Source organism: Anopheles stephensi, chromosome X (genome assembly GCF_013141755.1).
Source record: "Anopheles stephensi strain Indian chromosome X, UCI_ANSTEP_V1.0, whole genome shotgun sequence".
Lineage (NCBI taxonomy): Eukaryota > Metazoa > Arthropoda > Insecta > Diptera > Culicidae > Anopheles > Anopheles stephensi.
In genome coordinates this window covers 21,790,992-21,805,325 of record NC_050201.1, presented here as the reverse complement: position 1 = coordinate 21,805,325, position 14,334 = coordinate 21,790,992, and the positions used below count along the sequence as shown (strand labels likewise).

At 37.9% G+C, this 14,334-nt stretch overlaps 1 protein-coding gene and 1 long non-coding RNA gene across 2 annotated transcripts; one reads left to right on the top strand and one right to left on the bottom strand.

Moving 5' to 3' along the window:
* Window positions 1-77: 77 nt before the first annotated feature.
* Window positions 78-4,422, top strand: LOC118507222. Its single transcript, XM_036045428.1, has 7 exons — window positions 78-121; window positions 202-398; window positions 465-838; window positions 1,006-1,276; window positions 1,366-1,436; window positions 2,595-2,831; window positions 4,369-4,422. Exons 2-7 carry the CDS (start codon window positions 236-238, stop codon window positions 4,420-4,422), a joined length of 1,170 nt encoding a protein of 389 aa, XP_035901321.1. The 5' UTR covers window positions 78-121; window positions 202-235.
* A 6,120-nt stretch (window positions 4,423-10,542) lies between these two features.
* On the bottom strand, window positions 10,543-11,280 carry LOC118514532. The gene is made up of 3 exons (XR_004906661.1): window positions 10,833-11,280; window positions 10,670-10,754; window positions 10,543-10,587 (listed from the first exon to the last, which is right to left on the bottom strand). It is a non-coding gene; the product is annotated as an uncharacterized LOC118514532 (long non-coding RNA).
* Window positions 11,281-14,334: the final 3,054 nt, after the last annotated feature.

The window sequence follows — 14,334 nt, the reverse complement described above, 5'->3', positions numbered from 1 at the left end:
TATCATTCTTTTATAGTGTTTTTGGTGAAATAAACTTTACCGTGTGGCTATTGAACGAGTTTAAGTCTATTCGCATGCGCAAAAGTGTTTGATCGTACTAGTGCAGTGAACCAAATAGTCGGTAGGTACCCAACCTAATGAAATTGTGTATAGTTTTTCACTAAAATGTTTCTATTTCTACTTGCTACAACCGTGACATAGAATCCATTTTTATTTGTGAAGTGTAAAAACAGCAATGGCTTCGAAAAAAATGCGGACTGATGGAAGCTTGTCCAAAAAACGCCGTCAGTACATGGAACAGTTAGAACGTGAAGGGCAAGCGGAGCAGCAAGCCAATCTTCCGGGGCCAAGCGTTGTATCCAGTGTACAAAGGCCGGAGCTGGATGCTAACACTACTGGTAAGCACGTGTAAATACTACATTAAATATGATAAAAATGACATGTAATTTGTGTTTATTTTGCAGTTGAACCATTGCACGCTGCAACAGGTGAAAGAGTTTCGGGCAATCACACCGAGAAGATCACTATAAATTCTTCGGGAGGTGTAGCAGGTGATGAAAGAGGCGTTCAGTATAGTTCCGTGGATCAGGAAGCCGATACGGATTTCGACGTGCACGAGGACAGCGATTGTCAGGACGATGTCGAAGATATATACATGAAGAGCGACACCACCTATAGTTTCTTCGATAACATAACGCTGGCAGAAGGGCTTCGTTATATTGCCGTCACGAAGAATTTATCGCGGTCAACCGTCAACATGATACTGGCCCTACTTCGAAGAAAACTAAATGTGTTGCTGCCAACGGATTCGCGCACCTTGCTGAAAACGCCTTCCCAAGTCGGTTTGGAAATTCAACCAATCTCGGGAGGGCAATATTGGTATAGGGGAATCGAAACAGCGTTATACACATAGGTTCACTTTGTAATAAGATTTAAGTTCTTTTTTATTAATATTTTCTTTTTCTCAGGGACAATATCCCACCTGTTAATCAATTATCCTTTCAGATTTCCGTCGACGGATTACCGCTTCATAATAGTTCGGCAAGGCAACTATGGCCGATTCTTATGAAGGTTGAGGAACTGCCAGAAGCCCCGGTAATGTTAGTTGGGACATATTGCGGATACACCAAGCCGGACAACATCGAGCAGTATTTGCGGCCACTCGTGACGGAAATAAATGAACTGCATGAGAGAGGTTTGATGTTCGGCGATAAAATGGTGCATACTAAACTATGTATGTTTATCACGGATTCACCTGCTCGCTGTTTTGTCAACGGTAAGTATTCAAATATGTGTTTAGCATGCGCAACTTATAATAATTTTGCCAGACAATATGGTAATATCGGCGATTATATTTCATTCTAGCTACCATTATCTTCGTTGGAAAACATAGCTGCCTGAAATGTTCCTGCGTTGGAGTGCACGAAGCGAACAAGGTAATTTTTGTTTATGTGGATGCTGAGTTGCGTACAGATGAAGGGTTCAGGAACAGGGAAGATAGAGAGCATCATAAAAGTTGGCGATCACCGTTAGAAGATATTAGCTGCTTTGATTTGTTTCAATTGTAGCAGAACGTTTACATTTATTAGATATCGGGGTAACAAAAAAGATAGCAAGAGGTTTAGTAGAGCACAATTTTTTAGATTTTGGAAGATGGACAGCCCAACAACACGAAAACGTGTCTGATTTTCTAATGTCAACACAGCTTCCGGTAGAAATCAATAGAAGATTACGGCACGTTAAGTTTATTAAGTATTGGAAGGCAACAGAATTCCGCACGTTTCTCCATTACGTTTGTGTGGGAAAGATTTTGTGTGGGAAAAAGCTTTTAATCATTTCCTGCTCTATTTCTCTGCAATAACCATTTTACAATTTTTTTTGTTGCAATAACCAGAACAAAACACCACCATCTTTGGACGCTTGCTAAAAAGATGTTGTATAAATTTGTAAATGATTTTGCCAATTTTTATGGTCGTAGACACATTTATGATGACGTTGATAGGTTTGGTCCCTTAGATAAAATATCAGCTTATGTTTTTGAAAACCATTTGCAATTTATTAAACGTTGCATTAGATCATGCAATAGATGTTTCGAGCAGGTTATAACGAGGGGTAGAGAGTTTGAAAATATTAAGAAGGCTTATCATATAATAACACCAACTTATCCTAAGTTGTTGGCCAACGGCTCCGGCTTGCAAGTTCCCCCCAGACAAAAAGTGATCTAAAACGACTGAGAGCCCCTAATTTTGTGTCATATCCCCTGAAATTAGGACCGGGTTGTGAGAATGTGTGAGTGAGCACGTGCAGCCATATTGTATGCATGTGGTAGTGAGATACGGCGGCATGAATGTATGCATGTATTTGTGATATCGGTTTGGTTTTGGACGGCTCCGAAATAGACAATGGTCTAGTTCACATTGAAACATTTATTGAATAGGCAAGGTTTATTTTCAAATCGACTTACTCCGGCACGTTAGCGTTTAAAAGTTGTCTGTAAAGTTGGTGATTAATTTTCCTTTTACAAGGTAAAACCGTATTAAAATGAAATCGCTTTATAATTAAATACTAATTTAATCCCTACAAACGAATTATAGATGGATTCCAAGAAGCAGGATACAAATAATAACAACTTGCCGCTACCGCCACAGGAAGACAAGAAGTACCTGTTTCTCTATAAAATGATTGCAGATGTTGAAGTGCAGTTGACCGCACAAAACAAAAAGTTGGATCAATTGACCACGAAAATGGAGCAATTGAAACAGACGATTATGAACCATCCCAGTGGCATCGGTAGCCCAGCAACAGCAATTAGTACTCCAGCCTTCAGCACAGTAAGTCCAGCCTTCAGCACAGCGGAGACCATTGACGATCTAAATTCCCTGGAATTGAAAGTGTGCAATGTAGATATGCAAAATTCTTTTATTCAGTGGTTAAAAATGAAAATTAATCGCGAAAGTAATAAGGAACGTGTGTGCGATGCGCTAAATATTATAATAGGCCCAAACTTGCTAGTTAATATGTCGTGGACAGGCAAGGGTAAAGCCGGATCAAAGGTGGCTTTATGCAATTTTATAAAGATATTGCAAGCCATACAGAATGTAAGTGGTAACTGTACAAACGAAGAGCTTAATGCATGGATGCAGTTAAAACTTCATCATAGTGATAATATGAGTTATAGCTGGTATAACATTACCAGGCTAATGTTATATTTAGATACTTAATAGTATTTTCATCGGGGACTCACTGTCAGCTGCTAGTTCTGCTGTCAGTTGAGAACGAGTAGAGACCTTCTTCTAAAACCAACCGTCAATAAGGAAAGACGTGAAGCAACATATCATAACTGGCGCAGTCGAAGCTTTCGAGCGACGAAGTTCACCTTTAGCATCATATTGGAAATCCAGCATATCCAGGGCGGTTCAGCTGATAAACAATTGAAATCATTGGTGACAATCTATCCTCGAAAGGCGAACCCGAGCAACCGGTTTACCCATCTCTGGCGGAATACCAGCGGATTTGTGCTGTTCGATAAGAAACGCTACCACGTAAGACTACAAATAGTTGTGAGTATAAGTGCGTGATAAAAAAAGAGAGTGAAATGGAGCACACGATCGCAAATTTGCAAGAGCAATTAAATGAATTAGTTAGAAGATTAGAGATAAAACAAGCATAAGAACAGGTTGACGCCGCGGTTAAATTCACGCAGCTTCCAGATACGTTAAAATATTTGCCAGAATATAGTGGAGATAAAAATACGCTAACCACATGGATAGACACAGTGGAAAGGACAATGAACCTTTGCCACGAGGCTGAGGATAGTGCCGTATACAAAATGTGGTTTGGCCACGTGCGAAACAGAGTAGTAGGTAAAGCAAACAAAGTGCTACTTATAAAAAACTGTTCACTTAACTGGACATTCATCAAGCAAACATTGAGTGAAAATTTTAGTGCGCATAGAAATCTGTCCAACATTATTTCCGATATTTTGTTGCTTAAGCAAAACGGTTTATCACTAAAAAACTACATCAGTGTGTGCGAAGAATTATATCATGAGCTAAACAGTAACATATACCAAGATCCGATCAATTCAGGACATGAAGCTGCTATCATGCGGGTGTTAGTGATTGCGATAACGAACGCATTTATCGATGGTTTAAGTTACGATCTGCCTAGACTAGTTAGAGCGAGTAAACCCGATACACTCGAGAATGCTTTTCAAACTGCCAGAGATCTTGCTGATGCACATGTTAGAGAGAGACAAAAGAACCAAATGATGAACAGAAACTTCGAGTACCGTAATCCAACACCGCAACCAAATGAGTTTGTACGAAAAGATATTGTCGAAAAAATGGATGTTGATCCATCTGCTAGGCACTCTTACAACAGTCGCTTAAACCGCAGTACAAAAGAAACGCAAAGAAATAAGCATCAAAATTATTTTAAGTCAACAGGTCAACCACGTTTTATTTATTATTTATTTATTTTCGATTATGACGGCTTGACGCCGTATGGTCAGTACCGCATGTGCTGACGAAGTACAAAATTCAATGACACAAAAATTTACCAAGGCATTTCCTCCCTGATATTTCGCCTTATCCCGGGCGTGCTCGGTTGTAGATGTGTGGAGGTTGTGGTGAGTTTGTCCAGTTCTATTGTTGGTCCGGGTCTATTGCTGTGTAGAGTGTGTTGGTGGTTGAGATGTGTACACACGGGACTCCATCCTTCCGTGTAACGGATCTGGACTGCAACAAAACAGAAGGAAAACAACAATTGTGACAGCACAGACATTTGCCTGTGAACAGTGGACCTCAATCTGCCCAGCAGTGATAGCCCGAGCTCGATCAAGCCAGCACCGAATTCAGAAGCTATCGGCGAGTTCCATCCCGTAACAGCAGGGTCTCTGCTAATTACGAGGTTGAACCCGCCGACCACCTCCGAACCCAACGCCAGCAAGGCCGCACTCGCTCCATCAAGGCTAGACAGAGATGAAGGACACTGTTACAGAAAAATTCTGCCTCTCTTCTTACGACAGTGACGTCTTTGACCCCGGATGCTGTTGCTTCGTCAGCGGATCACCCGTGGCACTACAACAAAAAAAAAAAACTTAACACTTAAGACAAAGACAACACAACGAATAACAAAAAAGGAGTGGCGGATGTGGATTGGAAGGATAATAGGGATGCGGAATCAAAGGATGAGACCGTTGTCTCTGGCGAATCGAAAGATGAGCCTCATGTATGCGAGGTCTCTAGTCGCCAACATTTCCCTTATTTCTATACCCGGTCGTCTGCCGATGCTCTCGACTGCGCTCAACAAGGAGGGTCTTGCAGTTTCAAACTCCACGCAGGACCACAGAAGGTGATCCACATCGTGAAATCCGTCACCACAGCCACACACCTTCGTCTGAGCCAGAGTTATACGCTGCAGATGAGCGTTCAACGCGAAATGATTCGACATAAGTCGAGACATCATGCGTATGAACGCCCGGTCTACAGAGAGCCCACCGAACCAAGGCCGCAGGGACACTTGCGGAGAGATCGAGAAAAGGAATCGCCCGAGATCGTCCGCCTCCCACATGCTCTGCCAGCGAGACAGGAAAAGTTGCTGTGGTAGGCGAAGAAACTCTCGGGCCGAGATCGGACGGTCGTAAAATGCGCCTTGTTGGACGCCTGTTTTGGCCAGTGAGTCTGCCTTCTCGTTGCCGGGAATTCCACAATGAGCAGGTACCCAAATTAGCGAAATCCTGAACGCCTTGTAGGTCAACCACGTTTTCATGTTGAGGAATTAAGTAACGTTGATCAAGAAACAACTGAAGAATCTATTGATAATTTAAATTTTCACATAGTTCAGCACAAAGAGCACAAAACTTAGGAAATTACATCCCGTACATTAAATTACGAACCACTTGTGGAAAAATATTGAACTTCCTGATAGACACTGGAGCAAATAAGAATTATATCCGCCGAAGCTTGGTTAAGATAGAAAATTGCCGTAGTATAAAACCATTGGTCGTACGCAGTGTGCATGGATTGTCTACAGTGGATAAATTTGTAGAATTCAATCCTTTCCCAGGAAACTCTTCTTCGGAAAAATGTAGGTTTTATATCTTTGATTTTCACCCATTTTTCGATGGCCTTATTGGATATGAATCGTTACAAAAGCTTAATTCCACTATCGTAGCGTCGGAAAATACTTTAAAAATCGGCAACGAAATTATACCAATGTATGAGAAACATGCAGAACTGCAAATTATAAATCTTGAAGCTTCTGAAAATAAGATTGTTCTATTACCAACACTTTACGAAACCGGTGATTTTTATTTGGACAACGGATTGGAAATTTATCCAAATGTATTTATTTTGCCTGGAATTTATAGATCAAATGATTATTTTGCCAATGTAGTAGTTTGCAACTGTAACAAGTTGAAAGTTACAGTCAAATTAACAAAAGTGTTAGAATTTGAAATTAATAATTTTGAAATTCCATTGAATCACAACACATCAGACATTTGTAATTCGAATCATTCAAACGGAACTTGCAATGAATTGCGCATTAATGGTCAAACTGATCATTTAAACCCAGAAGAGAAAAGAAAGCTTGAAAAACTAATTTTGAGTTATAAAGATATCTTCTTCGTTGAGGGTAATAAATTAACCTTTACCAATGCTATAAAGCATCATATTAATACAAAGGACGATGTACCAGTCTACACAAAGTCATATCGCTACCCTTATTGCCAAAAAGAAGAGGTACAGAATCAAATTGATAAACTGCTAGAGCAAGGCATTATACGACATTCTAATAGCCCATGGTCATCGCCAATATGGATCGTACCAAAAAAGAGCACTGTACAAGACGTTCCTAAATGGAGACTTGTCGTAGATTACCGGAATGTAAACAAAAAAACAATCAGTGACCGTTATCCTATCCCAAACATTACAGATATATTAGACAAACTAGGAAGGTGTATGTACTTTACTACACTTGACCTCGCTTCCGGGTTCCATCAGATAGAAGTTTTTGAAAAAGATATTCCAAAAACCGCATTTAGTGTTGACAATGGTCACTACGAATTTGTTAGAATGCCATTTGGACTGAAAAATGCACCATCCACATTACAACGCGTATTAGATAACATCCTAAGACCTCACATCGGCAAACAATGCCTAGTTTACGTGGACGATATAATTGTATTTTCTTCTAGTTTACAGGAGCACTTAATTAACTTGAGAGATGTATTTGAGACCCTAAAACAATTTGGTCTGAAAATACAATTAGAAAAAACAAAGTTCCTACAAAAAGAAGTGGCATTTTTGGGTCACATTGTTACTCCCGAGGGCGTCAAGCCCAATCTCGAAAAAATTTCAGTTATTCAGAAATGGCCAATGCCTAAAAACGAGAAGGAGCTTAGGGCTTTCCTAGGAGTGATTGGGTACTACAGGAAATTCATTCGGGATTTTGCACAGATAACGAAGCCATTAACGACACAATTGCGGAAAGGAGAATCGATCGTAACCTCTAAAGAATACATTTCAGCATTTGAAAGATGTAAAGCCATTCTGAGCAGCAGTAGTATTCTGATCTATCCTGATTTTACAAAAACTTTCATTCTTACTACAGACGCTTCGAATTATGCTATAGGAGCGGTACTTTCCCAAGGGCCCGTTGGAAGCGATAAACCCATAGCTTTTGCTTCAAGGACACTCTCGAAACATGAAGAAAATTATTCTACAATAGAGAAAGAGCTGCTGGCAATAGATTGGGCATGTAAATATTTCAGACCATATATTTTTGGAAGGAAATTTATTTTGTACACAGACCATAAACCTCTGACATATGCCATGAATTTAAAAGACCCTCACAGTAAATTAATCAGGTACAAGCTAAGATTAGAAGAATACGATTATGAAATTCGTCATAGGCCTGGGAAGCAAAATGTTGTGGCCGATGGATTATCTAGAGTAAATACTTCTGGTGAAATTAATAATTCTAGCATGACGGTTCATTCAGCCGACAGTGATGATGGACAGTTTATACCGATGACCGAACTACCATTGAATTTTTTCAAAAAACAAATCATTTTGACACTAGGTGACTGCTGCGAGGAAAATCATGAGGAAATATTTCCACAAGTATTTCGTTGCACGATTATCAGGCAACAGTTTGACACTGCAGAAATAATTAGAATTTTCAGAGAAAATCTTAATTCAAATAGATTAACTTGCATATTATGTCCACAAATGTTGATCAGTCAGTTACAAGAAGTTTTTCAACACTATTTTTCTAATACAAATCCATCTAAAATAAGAATCACTCAAAAAATACTAAAAGATTTGGTAAACCTTGAAGAACAAAATGATGTCATTGAAAAGACGCATGAAAGAGCGCACCGAGGAGTCGATGAAAATCACAAATCTATTATTCAAAAGTTTTATTTTCCGAAGATGAAAAACAAAATTCGTAGTTTCATAAACCTTTGTAAGATTTGCTTAGAAAACAAATACGAAAGGCATCCATATAAAATAAGATTTGCAGAAACACCTATTCCGAGTAAACCTTTGGACATAGTCCATTTAGACATTTTTATATCCCTTCCAAATTTGTTTCTCACAGCAGTAGATAAATTATCTCGTTACGCTATGATAACTCCATTGAAATCTCGTTGTATCGCCGACGTTAAACGTAGTATCATTAAACTAATTACAACTTATGGCACTCCTGCATTAATAGTTTGTGATAACGAACTTGCATTTAAATCAATCGAAATAAGAGGATTGTTGCAAAGGTTAGATGTTGATGTTATTTATACCCCTTCAAATCATAGTGAGAAAAATGGGATAGTTGAGAGGTTCCATTCAACCTTAACAGAAATATGTGTAAGGCATAAATACAATGATTTATCTGATAAAGAAATCTACAAAATTGCTACCACTTTATACAATTCTTCCATACATAATGCGACGAATCTAAAACCAATGGAAATATTTTTTGGAATTAAAGAGGGGGATGAGCGGCCAATGAACCTAGAAAGAATTTTAGAACAAAGAAATGAAATATTTGATGAGATTGTGCTTAAACTTAAGAATTATCAAAGCAAGTATCTAGAAAAACATAACAGAAAACGTGAAGAAGATCCTGAGTTTAATAGGAATGATGCTATCTATAGTAAGAGGCAAGGTATAAGAAATAAGAAGAAACATAAATATCAAAAAGTAATTGTAAGAGAAAATAGACGGAAATCATTTATTGATGATAGATACATAAGATTGCATAAAGCAAAAATCAAAAGGAAAAGAAGAATTTACACTTAAGCCTACGTCTAGTGAAAATGTTAGAAATTGCGAAAAGTGCTAAAAACTATAAGATTTGTAATAAGCTTACAATAGTAGTAAATTACTAAAAATGTAATCAGCTAGACATAGGAGTATCGCGACGTTTGTAAATAGTTAGTTTTATTGTAAGATTTTAAAATTCTGTTAACTTTAGTGTTAAATATTGGTCTAACGAGGACGTAAGACTCTGCCCCCAGGAGTAGTTATAGCTGGTATAACATTACCAGGCTAATGTTATATTTAGATACTTAATAGTATTTTCATCGGGGACTCACTGTCAGCTGCTAGTTCTGCTGTCAGTTGAGAACGAGTAGAGACCTTCTTCTAAAACCAATCGTCAATAAGGAAAGACGTGAAGCAACATATCATAACTTATGCTAAAAAGAAAGTATTGCAATAAGTCTTCTTGCCATGAGCGTAAAAATAAGTTACCCAAGCTAGATTAAGACAATTAGAAATGTAGGTAGTTAAATATAAAAATACAAACAAAAATGTAAAATCCTTACTTCTTTGTAGATGTATCTTCGCTTCGAACGATGTTTAAAGTGTAAGTCCGTTTACAACTTATATTCTGGATTGTCCCTGACGATATATAATAAGAAATTTTATGACCACCATTACTTGAGAATATTGTTCCGATAAAATTAGATTATATCAAGCTTATACAAATGACTTATCTGCTTATTGTTGTAAATGCTTAGGCGTTTCTTCCAAAAACATGTATCGTATAACTTCATAAATTAATGCGATCGACATCCTATCAACTTTTCGCTTCTTCGATCTCATCCGTTTCCTGCCCTGTAAGTAGAAAGGCGTATTATTTCAAGCCTCTTTTGCTGTTGATAGAAGGCTGATATTAATTTCTACTCACTTTTGTTGTTCTAAAGATCATGCGCATGCTTCCTGACTCTCTTCCAAGTGTATAACAAGAATTTGTTATCATCGTTACTTTTATGTCATCTTCATCATTGCTAACTCAAGCTGAGCACCTAAAGATGCTTTATTTTATGTAACGTTGACCAAAACTAATGCCCTCAACATAATAATTGATTCAGAACTACTACCAAAGATGTCATGGACTGGAAAGGGGAAAGGAGGGGTAACGACATCTCTGCACCTTTGCACAAACATCCTCCTAACAATTAAGAAAAAAGTGGAGGGTGTACGGATGAGGAGTTGAAAGGATGAATGATTTTGAAACTGCACCATACTGATAATAGTCTGAAGAGGAAGTACATGAAAGCCAGCTGCTACGAAGCTACGAATAAAATTCAAGACAGTATAAAAAAAAGTTTAAGTTCCTAATGATTACAATTCAAGTTTATCAAATATATACTTACAAACGTAGCAAAGAACTACTGACAGGAACATACGGTTACAGTTTCTGGTTTCATCATTGTCACTTCCAAAAGAACCATTTCTGACCTGTAATGATTTGGAAAGAAAAAAATGTAATAGATAGTTAATATGTGCAACTATGTTTGTAGGAAACATCATACATACCCACACTATGTAAGGATCATTGCCAACGTTGCCTTTAACATCACAAGTCCATGCATGACACGACGAATTTGGGAGTTTGGTGTCTAGTAAACACTTTCTATTGCCAGCGCAACACTGAAGCTTCGGTAGAACGTTTACATTATATACGGGGATTCCGCCAAAAGATTTCAGGATTAGGGACATAGCCTCCGTTATTTTGAAGATACAAATAGAAAAAAAGAGAGAGAAACTCGGATTAAACCTGCAACCATTGCAAAACAAATCCTAAAGCTAAGAATCGGCGGCATCGGAAATAACATTCATTTGGTCTCTGTCTACTCACCCGAATGCTGGTGTACGGATCGCTTAAAATCCAGCCTGAGGTATCAGATACTGTGTATCCTGGGTAATTACCATGGTTGACAACTCACTGCCTACATCACGGTACGAATGGTCACGGGACGAATGGTCACGGTTGTTGTGGTACTCGACTGTAGTAGAGTTATATCGATAAGAACGTTAAGTGTCGTTAAGTTAGGGAGTTCCACACGGGGAACTCACCTAGGGATATATAAGTGTGCACGCGGTGGGTTCCAGTCTCTTTTTCTGGTGTGCTTTCGTAAAAGCAAGAAGTTAGTAGAATAAACTTCCTTGTGCGTACATTATAACATGGCGATCATGCCAGGAGTAAGTGTCGTGCGTGCCAAAGAAAATGAAAAGTGCAGTGTGTTCACCGAAACCGAAGACCAGGGCAACGGAAAAAAAAAAAGGGGACACAATAAATCGAATAACATCGATATGCTGATAGCAATCTTAATCAGCAGATTCACAGCACTTTCACGCTAAAAAGAAAAAAAAAAAAAAAAAAAAAAAAAAGAAGGCTGTAACGCACAGAACACGCTATAACACCAAGGCAAAAACACGTGACAATAGCGTCAAAATCCACCATCGCGCTGAGTGCGCTGAACGACCGCTGACACCCAGGTCCATCACGCCGAGCGATGGAGTCCAGCTGCTGAGAAATCCAAACGACAAAACCCAGCATCCGAGAAGGCGTAGCATCGAGCATCGAGCATCGAGACACCGTGCCGCACCGTACCGCACCGAAGTATTGAACAAGAGACACCGGCACACATCGAGCACCGCCATCGCGCTGTTTGGACCACGCGGAGCGAGCGAGCGCCACCACATATAAAAAAAAATAAGGTACGTGAATCCACCACATTATTGCACAAAAAAAAAAAAAAGAAGTTATTGTAAAAGAGCTAGATAGGTTGTATACATTTTATTGCTATTTTTTTTTTTGCGTTATTTATTGAATTCATATCGTGTCAGAAAACAAAACTGTGCCGTGCTAAGTAAAAAAAAAAGGAGAAAAACCATAGTACCAGTGAAAAAGTTCTTGCCTTGTACCAGTTTTGTTGATAGTATGTTGAAACCTCGAGGTGTCTAAAAAAAAAAAAAAAATTGAATGTAACCATTCGACCGTGATGGGTCTAATAGTTTCTTTGTTTCTTAACTTCCCCTTTTGCTTTTGAGAAAAAAAAAAACACAGGGTGTTCAAAAAAAAAAAATATATATATATATATATATATATATATATATATTATAATTAAAAATTAATTATCTGAATTTTTTTATCACCAAGCTAACTATGCTAACTAAAAAAAAATATAAAGGCATTATTATTATCTCTAAAGCAAAAATATCATTCATTTATAAATCATATTCTTTATCGAAATTATTTACCACATGTTCATTGAAAAAAAAAAAAAAACTGAAAATGGTGTCTGAATAGCTACTACAATTTTCTTTTCCTTTAACGTTTTGTCGGCTCATACTCATTTATCAAATTTTTATGTTATTATTTTTCACTCAATGAAAAAATCTGCTATAACCACTAGTACCCCAGCAAGTAAAACAACTAGGAGCAAAACTATCCATACCTATGCACATAAATCCAGCACGAAAAAAAAACTGTTAGCACTGAAACAACAAAGCCATCTTGCAGTAAGCCTACTAAAATGACAGCCAAATTGGATATAAATCTAGCACTAAAACTCGTCAAGCCTTTTGATGGTTCAAACACACTACTAAACGCATACATCGAAAGTGTTGAACTCCTGTTAGACTATGCAGAAGGAGTACCAGAAGTGGATATTATAAAATTTATGAAAACCACTTTGATTGGCATTGCTCATGGAGTTATAGATACTGCATGTACAATAAAAGAAGCTTTCAGTCTTCTTCGTACTCGTTTTAGCGTGCATTTGACGCCGCTAGCTGTAGAAAAAGAGCTATCTGCTTTAAACCAAGGTTCAAAAACTATTTCTGAGTTTGGGAATGAGCTAGAGAAAATGGCTGCCAAATTATCCGCAGCTCATGTGGCTGTAGGAACATTTGCAACAGAATTTTCCGCACACAGCATTGTAAACCCGATAGTAGTGCGTGCATTTATACAAGGTTTAAATGAAGCTAATACAAGATTTTTCTTGCAAGCGCGAAACCCGCTAACGCTTAGCAAAGTCATATCAGATGCTCTGGAGTGTGAACCAATCGAAGAGAGATCAACTGCCATGTGGTATCAATCCCCTATTCAACCTCGACTTTACACGAGACGTTCACACAACTCGTATTACCCAAGACAATCATACAACTCATCATACAGAGGCAGAACATTTCAGAGATATTCTGGTAATCAAGGTTATGAAAATCAAACTCGAAATTTTGCTACCAATAACCAACGTGGATACAGGAACAGAAATTATTCCAACACTCAATTTCAGCAACGAACGCCAAATGCAACACGCACCGGGCGAAACAATAATGACAATAGAGTGCATTTAGGAAACACCAATCTTTTGGAGGAATGTAACGATACGGATCAAAACTCAAGTGAGGAACAAAATGAAATAGTTAATTTATTTCGTTAAATTACAATTTGATACAGGCGTTAAGGCCAAATTTAATTTGTTCGGGATTTATCGTGATCTTGTCATTGATACTGGTGCTACCTGTTGTGTATTGAATATCAACTATGTTCCCAAGCAAGTCGTCTTAGATAAAACTACCGTTTTAAATATTTGTGGAATCAACGGTTCAGTTAAATCATTAGGATGCATTGAAACCAATATTTATGCGAATTCGCAAAATTTTCCAATCTTATTTCATGTCGTAAATACACTTCCATCCCACATTGTAGGGTTATTAGGAACCAACTTTTTGAGAAAACATAAAGCTAATCTAAATTTTGAGAATATGAGTTTGACTTGTAATGTCAACCATAAACACACTTGTTTAACAATCCCTTCTAGAACAGAACTTGTTACCTACGTAGATACTACAAACACTGATACTTGTGTTATACTCAATGAAACAATCCAACCTAATGTGCACATAGCAAACACGATAGCTAATCCACAAAATGGTAAATTGCCAATACGCATTGCGAATTTTCAAAATAAATCAATAACTATAGAAAAACTGAAACCAACCATTAAACCTGCGTCAGATTTTAACATTT